This window comes from Pyrgilauda ruficollis, unplaced genomic scaffold (genome assembly GCF_017590135.1).
Source record: "Pyrgilauda ruficollis isolate IOZ18807 unplaced genomic scaffold, ASM1759013v1 scaffold5, whole genome shotgun sequence".
In the NCBI taxonomy this organism is placed as follows: Eukaryota; Metazoa; Chordata; class Aves; order Passeriformes; family Passeridae; genus Pyrgilauda; species Pyrgilauda ruficollis.
Genome location: NW_024526599.1, coordinates 7,635,061 through 7,652,538, shown reverse-complemented (window position 1 = coordinate 7,652,538; position 17,478 = coordinate 7,635,061). Strand labels below are relative to the sequence as shown.

The 17,478-nt window shown below is 36.6% G+C and overlaps 1 protein-coding gene across 3 annotated transcripts in view; it reads left to right on the top strand.

Moving 5' to 3' along the window:
- The window catches only part of FSTL5 (follistatin like 5), a 252,130-nt gene extending 250,418 nt beyond the window's left edge, over positions 1–1,712 (top strand). For all 3 annotated transcript variants that reach the window (XM_041479939.1, XM_041479938.1, XM_041479937.1), the window contains one exon: positions 936–1,712. In XM_041479939.1, the coding sequence (XP_041335873.1) occupies positions 936–1,638 (703 nt within the window). In that variant the 3' untranslated portion in view covers positions 1,639–1,712. The remainder of the gene's footprint in view (positions 1–935) is intronic.
- The last annotated feature ends 15,766 nt before the right edge of the window (positions 1,713–17,478 follow it).

Here is a 17,478-nt window from a genome sequence, read left to right as displayed (position 1 = left end):
ATTGTTGGAACATTCTGGTTGTCATATGGCTTTCTATCAAAATGATGTGAGGGGTATTTTTAGATTATATTTATCATCACACAGCCTCATTTTTAGGATCAAAGATTCAGAGGAAAGTGCCAAGAAATGTGCCAAAAGAAAACAGCTGTTTGGGGAAAGTGCTGTGTAAGCTACTTAGATAAGTAAAGCTAATATACTTTCACATGGCTCCATAATATTTAGAAGTTTCTTTTTTTGCACACACATATATATGTATAGTCAATTGATTGTGCAGTCAGAACATACATTAAAGACATTGTTTATATTAAAAGGTTACAATCAATCAGCTCTAGGATTTTAAAATGTAATCAGATTATTCATGTTCAGTGAAAGTTTCTTGATGTATGGAAGAGCATAAAGAATCATTTAAATTGTAAGAAATATGGTGTTTGGGTAATTATGAGGCATAAACCTAAATCCTTTTATGATATTCATTTCTACTGAATTAAAATAAGGAAGATTCAGATAATGATCTGAATAACAATGCGCACTGGGTTAAGCTGATGTTCCCAAGTAAGTTGAAGAGTCTATGAACTGAATTCAAATATATGGGATGTGGTATCTATTGATATTTAATCTTTCTCTCCTTCCTGGCTTTTGTAAAAGTTAGAAGTGACTAGATATAGAAAGTAATGGTGTACTTTTTCCCTCGTGTCAGTAGGAAGAAAGAGCTTTCTCATTAATCAAATAAATGGGTTTTAGGCATTTTTAATGTATTCTAAATTACAACACTAAAAATAAAATATTATAAACTTCTTAATAACTGAAACATCTGAAGCTGAGATATATAGCAATACGCCACTGCACATATTATCTCCTTTGCTCAGGGTGTCTTTCCCCATTCATACATAATGCACACAGTGGCTCTGACTTTGGTTTTGTGCTTTTCCTTTCAGGTTTGGATATATTCTTCATAAGGATGATCCCATGCTCCAGAAAATTGATCTAGAAACGATGTCGTACATCAAGACAGTTAGTTTAAAGGATTATAATTGCATTCCTGAGTCACTGGCTTATACACATCTTGGAGGATATCTTTTTATCTGCTGTAAGCCTGACACCACTGGGGCTGTCCTGCCGCAGCTCATAGTGGATAGCGTTACTGATTCCGTGGTTGGATACAACGGTGACGTCACGGGCACACCACATGTCTCTCCAGATGGACACTACCTTCTCAGCATTGATGATGCAAAAGGCCTCCTGAGGATCCAGTCCATAACAGTGAGAGGAGAAATACAGGATGCATTTGACATTCACACTAATTTGCACATATCTGATGTAGCTTTTCAGCCATCCTTCACTGAAGCTCATCAATACAATGTCTACTGCAGCTCCAGCACACAGACTGATGTTCTCTTCATGGAGCTCTCTTCTGGCAAGGTGAAGATGGTGAAGAGTCTGAAGGAACCCATGAAGGCAGGCGAATGGCCTTGGAACAGTAAGAACCGTCTTATAAAAGACAGTGGCCTTTTTGGTCAGTATCTCATGACCCCTTCCAAGGAATCTCTGTTTATCCTGGATGGACGGCTCAATAAGTTAAATTGTGAAATCACTGAAGTTGAGAGAGGCAACACAGTAGTTTGGGTTGGAGAAGCATAAGAATCTGTGTTAGATATTTACTGAGTTAATAGTTTTACCGTACATTGCACTTAAATTACACCATTCTTCGAATTTACACAATTTTAATTTTAAATTGTTAGGCCCTTCTATACCTGTTACTTCTTTGACATGTACACAATTTGAATCAGCTTCCACATGAAGTGACTCAAATGATAGCTATTTAATAATGGCACTCCTTATTAATTATCAGCTGAGATTGTGTTGTATAAAATAACAAAATATTGAAATTGATGATAAGTATAATTACTGTAAAAAAGAAAAAAAAAACAACCAAAAATCTTCAGGAAATTTAATATTATACTTTGCATTTGTAAATGGAAGACTTAAATATTATTCAAATTTGGGGTTTTTCTGCTTCAGACACAAAACAAGAACTGTCGTACAACAACCTTTGACTCCTTAAGCTGAAATGTTATGTCCTGTCCAGTCCACTGTTAAATCTTTTTGTGCCTTGAAGCGAAAGTCTCACAAGAAAGATAAATGTAGAAATTATTAAATTTATTCCCACTGTGGCTACAGGATTGCTTGTCATTGGAAAGAAAGTTCTGCTATCAAATTCCAGGTGACAAGTGACATGAACAGGACAGTGATAACATACATGAAAAAAAAATTATATTTGCAGTGTTTTCTGATCACTGCATTTTGGAGTTTATTTTTATGGTCTCTTAGCTGAGAAAGCTGCTTGCAGAAGCTTTACCTTTTTTTAGAACAAAAATAGATGCTAAGTTTTTCAGCTATTACAGGGTGTCGTCAGCAAGGAGTTTCAAGTGTACTGAAGAGAAATATTGCACATCCTTTCAGAGTATACCACATTCTTAAAACCTGGCATCACAAAGCTTCACTTATATCATTGAGGAAACTGTTAATTAAACATAAAGAAAATGCATTTTAAGAAAATAAGAATTCAAAGAACTGAAGTCTACGACCAGTAGACAACATTTTTGCTTATTCATTGTACCATTGATTCCTATTTGTTAAACCATTTGGTTAGCTCAACAGATTTTCTAGTTCTTGCATCCAACTGGATTAGTGCAAAAAAAAGAGACAAAAACAAAAAACAAACAACAAAAACTTTGTATTTTTTATAGTTTGTTTACTTAGTATTCTAATATAACACTGGTTAAACATGTAAATGGGAAAAATAAGATTCCCAGAAGTAGAATAACAAGTCAATAGAAAGCCAGCAGTGAACATCTATCCAGACTCAGAGCAATGACTTAGAAGTTTGAGAGTATTTTTATTTTTATTATGTTTTTGCTAAAGAATGCTTATAAGCTCTTAAAATGACCTCCATTTACTGAAGGCAATCAGAAAAAAATATCTTTTTTTAAACAAAGTTTTACTGCAATTTAGATTGTGTAAAATTGCTTTGAAATCTGGAATTTTCTAGCATTGTAATCTTGTGTGCATTGAGCATTCTGCCCTGTGTGGTACAGTAGATCTGTCTTTAGCTTGAGCGAACCTCCTGGTAAGTAGCTTTAACTGAGATAAAAATTTGCTTACATTTCTAGCTACTGAATCTATTTTCCTTTTTAAGAACTCCTTTCCATTGTGAGCAAACAATAATCATGTAAACTGTCTGTTACTCAATTGCAGTAGTCTGTCTCATGCAGTTTTTGTTCTGTAATTTATACCATGTGAATGTTCTGTATGTAGAAAATGCTTGACAAAAGGAGAATAAACCCCATAAATTTTAAACAGTCCTGACTTTGGTGAATCATCCAATCAGCCATTGAGCTAGCAAGTAAACTATTCGAAAGCACCTATTATTTTAAATAGATGTATGAAAACAGATGTATTTATATATATGCAAAATAATACGCAGTGGGGAAAGAAAATTTTTTAGAAAAGCTTAACTGGAGAAGTTTCCTTTGGCTGCTACAAAGGAAAGCTCATCTTATACCACAAGCTCATTATTAGCACATCTAAAGCACAAGTACAGGCTGAGTGGGTAATGGGTTGAGGCAAGCCTTGGGGAGAAAAGACTTGGGAGGGTTATTGGATGAGAAGCTCAATATGACTCAGCAGTGTGCATTTGCAACCCAGAAATCCAACTCCATCCTGGTCTGCATCAAGAAAGACATGACCAGCAGGTTGAGTGACATGATTATTATTATTTGCTTTCAATAATTCTACTTCTTTTTGACAATATTGTCCAGACTATGTCTGTAAACAATGGCCACAACATCTCACTGTTGTTTTTAAAGTGAATTTAAACAAATATTGGATCACTACGGTTGCTTTGATAGCTCTTCTAGTTGAATTTCAGCTTTCTCAAATACAGGTGGTGTGACTGAAATTTTTAATCTGAATGAGGAGAAGAGCTGGAACCTGTTTCCATTTTTTGCTAGCAGCTCTATGAGGAAAGCTGATCTAAGGGGCTTGTTCAACCCAGAGAGGCAACATCTCCAGGGAGGTCTAGTAGCAGCCTACCAGTACCCATGAGAGGTTATAAAAGAGGCAGAGTTAGATTCTTCACAGCTGTGCATAGCAGGAGGACAAGACAGCAGCATAAATTAAAATCAAGAGTTTCAGGCTGGATATAAGGAAAAGCTGTGATGACAGTCAAGCATGGGAACATACTGCTTAGAGAGACTATGCAGTCTCCATCTTCGGAGTTGATTAACATCTATCTGGATTATGGCCATCTGACCTTTAGTGGAACTGGCTGTGACTAGCAGTGTAGGATTAGAGACCTGCCAAGCACTCTTCAAACCTCAGGTGTCTTGTGATTCCATCATTACAACTTGGGGATGGTGACTTAGTTTTTTTTATTTATTTAAGTTTCTGATTGAGTTTAATGTAAAACCTGTAAGTGTTATGGTATGGCCTAAGCAAAACTCAAAAACCAGTATTTTTTGTCACTTGAAATTCTTAGCTCAGAACATCTCACTTTAAAGAATATTCTCATTTACAATCTGGAACACATTTCTTGGATTCCAGGAAATCCTAAGCTGATTGTAGAACTTGCACAGGATGAAATATGCAGAGGTAAGTGCTCCTTTTGATGTATCTGAAAAAGAGCTATGGCAGAGTGAAGGAGGACTTGAGAAAACCATTGTAGATAAGATCTGAGTATGTGTCCAAATGTGAACACAGCCTCTTAAGTGTATCCTTAGTCAGAGATTTTCTAGTAAATCTTTTCTAGGCATTTATACTGTGATTCAGTAGTGGAATAAAATGATCTGTTAATTTTCTAATCAATTTTAGACAGGAGAACTCATGTCATAACTATGGTTGTGTTTTCAAAAGAAGCGCTGTAACACAGACCAAGTCCTGTTCACCTCTCATCAGTTTGTCCTTTACATTTTGGTTTTCATCTTAAGCAGTTCCTAAAGAATGCTACTGATAACTTTGTTTTGAGGTTAGCAACTAAAATGCAGGACACAAGAATTTTTAAAAATACACATTTAAGCATTATTTAGCTGTAATTATCCATAAGTATGACTTAATCTTTTTGTGAATATGGTTGTTAAATGAGAAAAAAACTTAGTAACAAGTTAGTATCTAAAAATCCTAACTTCAGCCAAGTACAGAAAGCAACAAGATAGAGCACATGAGGTGAAAGAGAGGAAAAAGTCATCCTGTACATACATACACTAATTAGAGAGATGTGAGATGGAGCCCAGCAGTTGAGAACCTTTGCACTTGCACCACACTGACACAGTTTCACTGTGACCAATCTCCCCACAATGGAGGAAGACTTGGAGGAGAAGGGCAAAAATAATGAGCTCAGGGAACAATGTCAAGGATGACCAATTATTGTAAAGAAAGCTGCATTTTTTAGGGGGACTGAAAAGTAAACTTTGGCTTAGATACACAACTGTACCATGAGTCATCAGGCTGTATAAACAGCTTTAGCTGAGATAATTAGTGGAGACTCCTGTTCCGAGCTAGCCAGAGCGGCATGGGGGCAGAAAGCGTATGTGTGGCTCAACCTTGGGGTTGAGTTTGAAAACTGGCCAGCTACTAAAATGAACTCTGAAGAGAGTAATGGGCTTGACCTGGTTCATTCCTTGTACTCCTTTCTGGTGACTTGACACACCCAGCACCCCAGTGATGAGAATATAGGGTCTGGTAATGGGAACCAGGTTTGCATGGTGATTCAACTGCACCTTGCAATAGCTACATTGTGCTTCTGGTATGATTTCAGTGTGCTGCTGTAATACTCTACAAAATCAAAGTGCCATGAAACAACAATTATATAAAGTAAATATGGTATTAAACTTTAAATCCTCCTAATGTGGAACCTCTTAGTCAGAGGGTATCCAACTCCTACCTCCACACACTATCATTTTATCTAATACTGGAGTTTAAAAAAAAATAAAAATCAGCACTTACAGTGCTTCATGGTATGACAATAATTGAATGTGGAATAGGTGAAATCCTACTTATGCTGATGTTAGAAGCATTCCATTTTATAGTCAATGAGTATTGTATTGTGCAGAATACAGTAATGGCAACAAAGACTGCGTGGTGAACTATTTCCTTGTTACATTGAGGAATGAAGAGATTCTGACAGGTCTGTAACCTGAGAGTTAGGAGATCATCATCTAAGATATGTTTACATTCCTTAGCACAGGTAATTCAACTTGCAGATTCTTCAAGGGGTCTTATATTGGGATGTTTTTGTTTGAAGGGCTGTTGATGGGGGGTTTTTGGTGGGGAGGGGACAAAGGTTTTTTTGTTTTTTTTTTTTTTAAATAAGAAGAAATTTTCAGAGAAAGTACTAACAAGACTATGTCAAAAAACTATTGACACTACTGATAAAAATTCATAAACAGGAGTTACAAATACTAGTTCACTTGAATCTATCCTGCTTGTCACCTCTTAATGGGTTAAATGCCCTCTTGGTGTGCCACTACTTTAAAAATGATTTAAAACTGTCTTCAGTGAGCTATCTTTCACAAAGTATGACAAATTCTGTTACTGATAAAAGACTGAAAGATACTGAAATTGCTTTTTTCTATTTAGAACAAATGCATGAAATATTGCTTCTTCTAGCTTATGAATATTAAACTTGTTCTTATTTTAATCTAATAGATGAAAAAAATAGTTTCCTGTTATTAGTCATGATGGTAATGTTCTGATTTTTAATCTTCTCAAGGTATGTGTCCTTTACACACAGATGGATAATACTTCTCTCATTTTGAAATGCTTCTTTCTATATTTTTCTCTAGTAATGAAAATTCAGGTATATGCTTTCCTTTTAATTGTCATTAAACCTATGACAAAAAATAAATATATTTGCCTGGTAATATTTTTCCGTACTGTCCTTGTATAAGGTTCAAGAAAAAAGCAAACCACAATTCACCATACCCCAGTAACTTCCTGGAATCTTCCACAAGAAGATTCTCTTTCCCCCTCTGGCCCTCATCTCAATAGACCTGTGCTAAATAATTGCTAATGCTGCAGCCAATACTGCAAAGAAGTAGAAGCAAAAGCATAAGGAAAAATTGTTGCATAAATGAGAAGGGAAGAGGAGCTAAATCTCCAAGTTATGGAAAATTAGTTTTTAAGTGTTCTAATTAAAATTGTAAATAAATATCCATTTTCTCTATGTTGACTGTAAAGAATAAATAAGGAGATACACTTGTAAAGTGTACTTGGATACTGTTTCCAAAAAAACTTTCTCCCTGTACTTTGAGAGCAGAATGACATAATTTAATGCTGTTCAGGCTGGGCCTCCATATCCTCTCCTCCACCATTTGGTGGATCCTGGGCTATTTGAATTTCCAGTTAAGTGGACATCTGGGGTGGCATTTGTGCTGTCTTAGAACCATAAAATCAGTAAGGTTGGAAAAGACCTTCAAGATCGAGTCCAGATTTTGGCTGAACACCACCATGTCAACCAGACCATAGCACTGAGTGCCATGTTCAACATTTTCTTGAGCAATGCTTTCTTCCATGAGCGGCCCATTCCAATGTTTAACTACTCTCAGTGAAGAAATCCTTCCTAATGTCCAACCTGAACCCCCTAGGCGCAGTTTGAGGCTGTTTCCTCTTGTCTGGGAAAAAAGGCTGACCCCCACCTGGCTACACCCTCCTTTCAGGTATAAAGAGTGATGAGCTTAGCCCTGAGCTTCCTTTTTTCCAGATTCAACAACCCCAGCTCCCTCAACTTCTCCTTGCAGGACTTAGTCTCTAGACCCTCCATTAGCTCCAGTGCTTGACGTTCCAGCACCTCAAAGTTTTTCTTCAAGTGAGAGGCCAAGAACTGGAAAGAGTGTTCAAGGTGAGGCCTCACCAGTACCAAGTACAGAGACAATAATTTTCCTGGTCCTACTGGCATTGAAATGTTGTCCTCTTTTACCTTGTAAACTTAAATGCAAGATTTAGCTGTGGGAGTGGGCCTCTTTCCCACAAGATCAGCATGACCTTTGGAGTTGTATTTGATGCTCAGATCAGTTTTGGCTAAAATGATTAATCATTTTCATCTTAAATCATGTTACATTTCCACTAAATATTGCTTTTACTTCACCTGTTTTGCTAAACTCTATTTACCTTGGATGATCCCACTCTTGTGATAAAGAGAGATTTTCCTCCTTCTGACTGTTTTTAAAACCCAAATATAACACCTTTCATTCACTTCACTGAAGAAAGGTGTTTGCCTAATTTTTCCAGGGAGGTGGAACATTATTTTCAGTTTAGTACAGCAATCTTCAGTGGTTTTGGGCTCAGAACATGATGAAGACAAGCCTTGGTTCCAGATTTCACACCAAATTTTACACACAACTCTCTAAAACATGTTCCATGGCAATGCTGTTTGGGACTAAGGTTAGAGAAGTTAAAATATTTTATTTTCCATCATCATTTTTAATACTAGTTTTGGGATCCATAACCTGTTGTTCTGTAACAGAAATCCTGCTGCTTGTGCCATCTTCCCTTGTGCTGATAGCAGAAATTATTGTGCGTTCCTATTTTTCATGCTTGCCCTCATTTTGTTTACTTATCTAAAGAAGTGTGCGTGAGACACAGCGAAGCTATGATGTTCTAAGGGTAGAGGCTTCCTAGGAGGGGAAGAACTGCTAGTTAACTACTTACCATGATGGAGAAAAACCCAGAAATATTTCTACATAAATGAAGCCCTTCTCCAAGAAGACCTAAATACCTGATGAGCTTTATCTTAAAAAATGAAGGGCTTATTTGACCATCACACATACATGAAAATGTCTAATACACTACCTGGTGTTCCACAGAGTATTCTTCTGGTTTTCTAAATATTTTAAATGTGCCAAGGACTAAATATTCTGAGTTCAACAAATGTGATTTTTCTTTAAGGATTTCGTTAATAGTATTATAATGCTATTGCTTTTTAATTATTATTTTTTACTAGAAAATTTATTTTTAAGATGTACTAGACCTTATTTTATTTAGAGATTCAATTACAGACTGTAGATTTTTATTCATTGAGATTTATCATGATTTACACACCTTACAGATAGATGATAATTTAGTAATAAGAGAATTAAATTTCTCCATTGCTTCTCCAAATATACTTCCATCTGAATGACAAACTTTTGGGGAATCAAAGGCTTTGTATTCCCACTCTAATTTTTTCATATCAATATAATTCCAAATCATTCTTCTACTCTTCAAAAACATCTTTGTTCCTGACACATAGGCATATAAGAAAGCAGGAAAAGAGAGAACTCTTTTCCTGTTTTTATTCTAAGCTTCAGTAATTCTTAAGTATTTTTCTAAGTATTAGTTTATACAAATGAACTACATGGTTGAAATTCAACAACTCTTCAGATAGTGTTGTATTGCCAGTCATGTCTTCTCTTTTTATCAAGGCAATCTTTGTTTTAAATTATGACTCTCACATTTGTATAAGTGTTAGAACCATTATATGTACCCAAGAACCACTTAGCTTGTAGAATGAGCATAATTTTGTATTACTCCATTTCACATTGACCAGAATAAGTATGAAGTGTTTCCTTTAAATTAAAAAAAAAAAAAAAAAAAAACAAAAAAAAAAAAAAAAAAAAAAAAAAAAAAAAAAAAAAAAAAAAAAAAAAAAAAAAAAAAAAAAAAAAGTTTTTTCATTAGAGATTTTTTAGTACCTAAAGTCAGGATTTCTCAGAGTCCAATTCCACTTTGCCTGTAACATGGCTTTCTCTTTCACTACCCATTGAATAACAAAGTACATTTATATCAAAATACTGTAGTACCAGACAGTGAATAGTGAGAATTATATTAATGTTGTGATTAGTGATCACAAAAAAATTCTTAACAAAGAATCTAAACTCAGAAAATAGTGAAATAGTTTAAAATTTCAGCTACACTCAAGCCATTAAATAAGAGTACTCATAGTATACGAGGAAGTCAAAAGAAGAAAATATGATTTTCTTTAGATATTTTGCCTTCTAATTCAAAATGGTATCAGATATTATTGATTTTAAACACTGTAAGTCTTCTGGCTTTTTCAAACACACACAGTGTTAAGGATATCATAGGTGACTAGATAATTTACATAAGTGCTGTTAAGTAAGTGCATTTAATTTTCCTTTATAATTTTAAACCATATGTTAAACTGCTTCTTAGAGGTTTCCCTTTTTAGTGTTACTTGTCCCAACATTTTACTTTGTGCATATAGTTTATCCTCTGTCTTTTCATAAACAGTGATTCCATCCAGAATATTTGTTTTAGTCAGTTTAAATATCAAGCAATACTTTTTTTCTGGGCAGAAAAAATGCACTCTGCGTTGTTCCTGAAAGTTTAAAGTCATTTAGTTCAAAGTTCTATGAACCCCCTTTCTCTTTCTCATCTGAGTGATATGTTGATAGTTTTCATTTCAAGAAGGGTCATCCCTCTGTCAGGAAATTTTTGTCAGAAAGTCTCAGAAGAATTGCTTTGGCATTGTATATCAAATCCTTAAAGCAAAGTATTTGATACACAAAATAGGATTTGTTTTCCTTCTGGCTGTTTGAAAGATATCATTATATCAGTAGATGAACAGAATCAGAATTTGAGAACAGCAAAAACCTTAAAACACCTTTCTTTCCTTACTGGTGTTCATAAGGCTGTGTTGACAGAAGAGTGGAGATAGTTTAAATCTCTAAAGAAGTCCGAGCATTATGGATCACAGAAAAGGGTTGGAGAACAATTTATTTAACCTGTTTTTCAAGTGCATTTAAACCAAGACAGACTTCTCCTGCCCCTCGGGTGTTTGGTAACTAGGACAGGAAAACACCCTTGGCACACTCCACTGACAAATTCAGATCCTCAACAGACCTGAGAAGAAAACACAAAACCACAGAAAAATACAAGAAAATAAAAATGTACGTTGTTATTATGGTACTTAGTCTGCTTTAATAATCACAAACAGGTGCAGGCTTTTGCCTATTACCAAATATTATACAGTAATCTGCTTGGATTTCATCTGCTACTTATTGTGATTTAATTGATTTTAGTGAAGTTGTTCTTGTCTTACAGTAGGATACATTAGACTCAGTTTCAACTTATTGTTTCTGAAAGTGCTGAATGTCCAAGATTTGTGGAGAATGAAACAAGTCTGTTGTAATTTGAGAAGAGTGCCACAGAGCCACACAATACAGAGTCATTACAGAGCAGAAACACAATGGTTTAATCCAAAGTACATACGACGTGAGCATGTCCTGGGTTTCTCTGAATTAACTGAAACATTTAATTGTATGACCTAGTCTGCTGAAGGGTAAAATTTATCATCAGACTTATTATCTTGGTACTTATATGTGCTTAATATTGTTTGAGCATTTATGTAAAGAAACAAAAATGATGGAGGACTGGACTGAAACAGAATTTGGCTTCAACTTTGGAGCTGGGAGTGGCACAGATGAAATCTGGATCTTCTAATGGGGACAGCATGGGGACAGCTGGTGTCTCAGGAGAAAACTTGATATAACCCATTGAGCTGAGTGGGCTTTCTTGTTTTACTCATTCCAGTGTAAGTAAATTAGGTAGCAATTTCCAGGCCTTTAGATTTGTATTGAATATTGCAGATGGATTTTTATTAATTTGATCAGATCATGTTAGAATGATATCTAGGACAGGGTAAGAGCACCCTAAAGGATTAGACCCCACTATTTTTCTGAAGAGCCTACTCTCTGCTGACATGGGTCGGAAATAAATCCTCAAATTACTCAGCATTGTGGGAAGATCTTGATCTGCCCCAGAAACAGACCCTTTGTCTTCAGGAAATAATGTCGAGGAAGCAGACATGCACAGGAGTATTGCAGCGGCTTCCAGCCGGATGGGCTGCCTTGGCCAGGATAGCTCAGTGGAGCTCAGCACAGCATCCGAGTTCCCAAGCAACTCCCAGCCGCAGGCAACCTAAGCAAGCTTAAGTGATTTCAGCTCTTTGTGATTAACAGCTCTTTGTGATTTCAGCTCTTTAGCTTGCTGGTGCTGCAGCAGCAGATGCCGGGAGAGAGAGGAGAAAGCTGTATGAGGTTCCGAAGAATTCTTTATTGGTCCATAGAAGGTTCTCAGTGATAGCTGTTCTGCCAAACCAGGCAGAACTAGGGGTTTATATACCTTACAGGGGTTTTGGAGATTGTCCAATAGTCGAAACACTCTTCCTCCTCCCCCCAGTCCTCTAATATTCAAACCCCCTTTAACATATTAATTCTCAATCTAATACCTTCTTTTCACACAAGCACCCCCCAGTCTACTAGGAGAGAGGAGCTTCCTTCTTCTACTATGGGCTTCTCTAGGAAACACAGTAGAACTTCTGTGCTTCTATGTCACACACGGCAGCTGCTCGAAGAGAAATTTGCCATGGTGACTATTTTCTTTCTATGTCCAGTGCTCTCACTACTGTCTATGGATCTAAACTACTCTTTGGGTTCTTTTTAAGAATGTTTTTCGCCCAGTTCTAAGACGTGGCCGCCTCTCACCATTTGGGACACTTGTCCTCCCTATATTCAGTCCCCTGGGGCCTGGGGCTCAGGAACGGAGATTCTTCGCTGAAGGCTGAGGGTTCCACCACACCCTCTCTCTAGTCTCTGTTCCTTTTGCTTTTCTTCGCGGCTTTATTATTTTTGGCGTCTGGCCAGCCGCCTCTCTCAAGGTGCAGTGTTGCAGGCCCTGGGCCTGCTACACAGGAGAATTTAGAGGCCCAAGTGAAGGAAGCAGGTAAGCATAGCTTCTGTGGATCTAAATTTTGTATTCAGGTATTTTATATGTTTTGTGGGTCTAAAACTTAATCAGGAACCCAGTGTAATTCACAGCATGTGAATGGAAGTTTTGTGAGAAAAGTGTATTAAGCGTCGTAATACCTTATGCCTCAGCAACCCTATCCCAAATTACGTTTTCAAATAAAATGTGGACAAATTCTAATCAACACAGTCCACATGTTACTACTGCAAGTATAAAATAAGCAAATATTTTCGTCTGTTTATAAGACAGAAGTTCTGTGCCTGATCTCAAGGCAGGTCAAGCAAGCCCTGACCAATTCTGATCCATGAGGTTTAAAACACTGAATGAAAAAGTACTGGGACAAACAATGGCATATCAGGAAAGTAGTTCAGTTTGTTTTTCCCTTTTAAGCAATATAAGTGGCAATATGAAGAAAAGCTGAGCAAGCTTTGTGCTATTGCGCTGTAATAGCTGCCATTTGGTTTCCACGCTTGCAGATTTTAAGCAAATGCCAGAATTTCTAAGAATTGCTCCTCTGCTGTGCAAACTATTGTGGCTTTTCTCTTAGCTCTGGAAAAGCATGCAAATAAGGCCCTGCAAGCAGGAAATCATGGGACTTCTTCAGTTTGTCACATTAATACTGTCAGACTCCAGTTAAAAATTCAGTATGACTGGGACAAACAAACTTTAGTCGGCTTACTGGAAGCCTCGGACACAATAGTGCCACTGTTCTCATTGTTAGCATTCCTTTGTTTTAAAAAGTCTGAAAGGTTTTCTTTTCCTCCATAATATTCTCTCTTGCTAATACCTGAATTGGGGCAGTATGTGGCTGTGTGCCATATCTCATTTTTATGCCGAGCATACATATTGTGTGACATTCTGAGGCAAACACCTTTATCCTGGAACTCCACAAGTGCTCAGTGGGATCTGCTGGCTTACTCAGCACACAATGCCAAATTGTGTTTGAATTTGTCAGCAACTTTTGTCACAGTCTCAGGCAAGATGTTATCAGCAGGGTCATTCCAGTTTCTACTCTTTAGTTTTCCTTCTTAACATACCCTGAAAAAGCCAGCAAGTGTAATTTTTTCTAGGAAGGAAAGATCTAGCAAACATTTAGACCTTTATTAGCCTGTTTACAGTTAGACTCAATTTTAAAAGTCTTTTCCAACCTAAATGATTATTCTAGCAGTTTTGCACTTTTCCATATTGAAAATAGAGGTTGGAAATAAATTGAAATTTTGACATAACATTTCATTAATACCTTGTCCAATGGCATTAGCATTTTCATATGTTACTTGGAAATACAAAAAAATACTGTATTATAAGATGCCTTTTCTATAGTTCTCTCCTCATCAATGAATTGGGGCTAGCCTACATTCAGCTAATACTCCTCTGCCTTTCTAGTTTTGTGCAAAGTCCTGAATCACTGCTATTGGGTTTCTAGGCACCACACAGAAACTGTATGCAGTCAAAATTCAACTGTTTCTGTTACTCCAGTCATTTAGCTGTCCATGGTTTTTCGTACAAACCTTTAATGAAGAGTTCTGCTGGATTCAGCTTTTCAGGGAAGTTCTATGAGGGATTACTGCTTTCTTGACCCAGATCACGTTGTCATGAGTGAAATGTTAAAATCTCTTCATTTCTATCAAAGCTGAGGTACTCTTGCAAAGAACCAGAACTTGAACTTTTCAGGATGGGAAAAGTCAAACTCAAATGTAGGTTACCTGTTTACACAGCTACGCTATATTTTAACTGGTGTTTCTAGGATTTTGCTTTTAGACCTTACTAATATGCACTTTGTTGAAATGTTTGGGAGTTTTTAGGTCTTAAAGAATAAAATCCCATTTTTCTTCTGTGTGGTTTTATGAGGCAATGGGCAGCCAGGTCAACAACAATGCAGTCAATTTAAGTCTGGGTAGACTCTGTCCTAGTATTCTCTGCTCTCTGGAGAGTTTTACTGTCGGAACTGAATATTGGTTTGACTTCCTTCCATCTTTGCATTCATGTGGCAGTCTTTTGTGCTTTCAGATTTGTTAAACTTTAGTAACTGTCATCACTGAAAGGAATTTCAATGAAATATATGCAAAGGGGATTTTTCTGCAACTGACATTTTACTTTTTACATTACTCTACCAACTTCACAAGGGAGTTTGCTTGAATAACTGATGAAGGTACCATTGAAACTGTTTAAAAACAGCAAGTTGTGTTTCTTGAAATAATGTTTTCCCCTTTCCTTTATCCCCAGTCTTCACTCATTCATTTTGCCTGGAATGTGTTAGAAAAACATGTGGATGATAGAAAAGCATGTTCTAAGAATGAGAATTCACAACAACATATCAAGGACAAGTTGAAGGGAGCTCTGAGCAACCTGATCAACTACAAATTGTCACTGGCCAAGGCAGGAGGTTAGAACTAGATGATCTTTAAGCAACCTAAAAAGCATTCTATGATAAGAAACATGTTGTTCTATGTACTAAAAGTTAGAATAATTCCTCTAGGTCTGTATGCAGAATTAAAACACTTTCTGCTTTCACCGTGAACTCACATACAATTCTGCCTGTGATCAGTGCGTGATTTCCTAATACAATATTCTTTTTCAATGGACATATCAAATGAAATGCATTCAACAATATCTGAGCTTCCAAATTCACATGCAGTCTACATAGAAATTCCTGACTTATCAGAAAGTATCTTTTTTTTCAACAATATCTGAGCTTCCAAATTCACATGCAGTCTACATAGAAATTCCTGACTTATCAGATTTTTTTTTTTTTTTTTTTCCCCAGATGTGCATTACCTCATTTTAGCCACGAAAACAGTGGTAAGGTGTCACTTGCCCGGGATCAGAAGTACCCTGGAGAAGCCGTTTCCACAGTGAGGCTTGGAGGCGGCAGGCTCGGTGAGCAACACCGCCATCTAGTGTGACACCGGACCCGTCCTTCCCTTCCCTTCCCTCCTGTGCAGGATGCATCCCTTGGGCTAGGATCTTGGGTGTGACGATTTGCAAAACAAGTCCCACACCTAAGTTTCTTCTACAGAGATCCATATGTTCTGAGAAAATTCTTCTCGGTACTTTTAAAGCACAGAAATCTGACATTCAGCTCATGGTAATTTTTAAATGTGTGAGCTTGTGTAGGCTTTTGTTTGGGTTTGTGGGGTTTTTTTGCCAATATTACTTTTTTTTTTCCCCACCTACAGAGTGCATTAACTGCCATAATACATTTTTCACCTAACTTTCTGACCTAATAATTTTAGTCTCTTAGTCATATCCCTCCAATTTTTGCTGCATCCTTGGCCTTGTTCAAGAATTTTCCTCTTTTCAAACTATAATGACTTAACAGGCAAATTCTGTCATTGCATCATCTACTAAAGCAATTTGCTCTTTCAGTGAGTTTTACCTGACCATTATTGCTGTATTTTCCCTGCCAGTAAGATGGTAAATATGACCTTTTTCATGACTAGTAAAAGGCTATAGATTTTGTATTGTCTTGATTGTGCAGTTCTCAGGACTTTTCTGGACTTGCCCTGGCCTGAGCTACTTTTACCACCTTTTTATACTTCTCTGTTGGTCTAATTCTTAGCTTTAGTTACCCCTGTGAATACCCGTGACTGTAAAGTTCTGACAGACTAGGTTATTCACTCTTTACCTAAAGATCAGTAGCCCCTTATGGCAAATAAAGTTGAGGGAGGCCGTGGTGCAGTCTTCAAACTTCAGTTGTGAATCAGTGAAAGAAGCAGAGCGTGATAAGAACACATGTAAAGGTAGTCCCAGCTGAATGCCAGCAGTGAGGCAGAAGGGGTCGAGTACACACACCTAAACTGAAACCCTATTTGGAAACACCTCAGGATGCTGATGGTCTGCCACCACTTCCATGCTTGATGCAGATAACTAAAATCGACCCTGTGACACAACAGATGTGAACAGTGAACACAACACCACAGAAAAAAGTAGTTGTTAGTTAAGTGTTGAATAACAATCTGAGTGACATCAATAGTAAGGCTTTTCAGGATGAGTTTGGGCTATAACTTAATATTACTGTGGCAAGACCAATCAGTTGGTTCTATTATATTTAGACTGTTAAGATTATTATTAGATTAAAAATAAATTCTAGGCTCTCTATGTAGCTTTATGGGTTTTTTTCGGCCTTAACAGTTCTTTGATTATAACATACCCATAACAGGCATTATCAACTCTCCTTGGAACTGAAAAGATCTACTTCATCTTTCTTCTAATTTATTTACATTTCATCCTTTCACTATTCCTGAAAACACAATTAGTCTGGAAGACCTGTCTGTGGCAACTTCCTCCTATTGAATAATTAAAATTGATTATATAGCACATCAATACTAAAGGAGAAAACACTGGAAGAACATTTTGGACTGTAAAGCACTTATTAGTTTTGGCTTATGAAAACCCTGAAATAAAAATCTAGGTTTTCTATGAGATCTGTAGTGCCAATTCTATCATATTTGATCTAATTTCTCATAATAGCAAAATTTGCATATTCTATTAGTTAGAGACATAAGTGGCAGCACTAAGAATCAAGTGCTGAGCTACCTGAATTATATCTTCCCCAACTATACCACTTGGGGTTTTAAAGGACAATGATATTAAACAATCTCTTTAAAAAAAAAAAAGTCATCCAAATGCAATATTTGTTATAAATTCTACAGATGTATACAAATGGCTTATTTTATT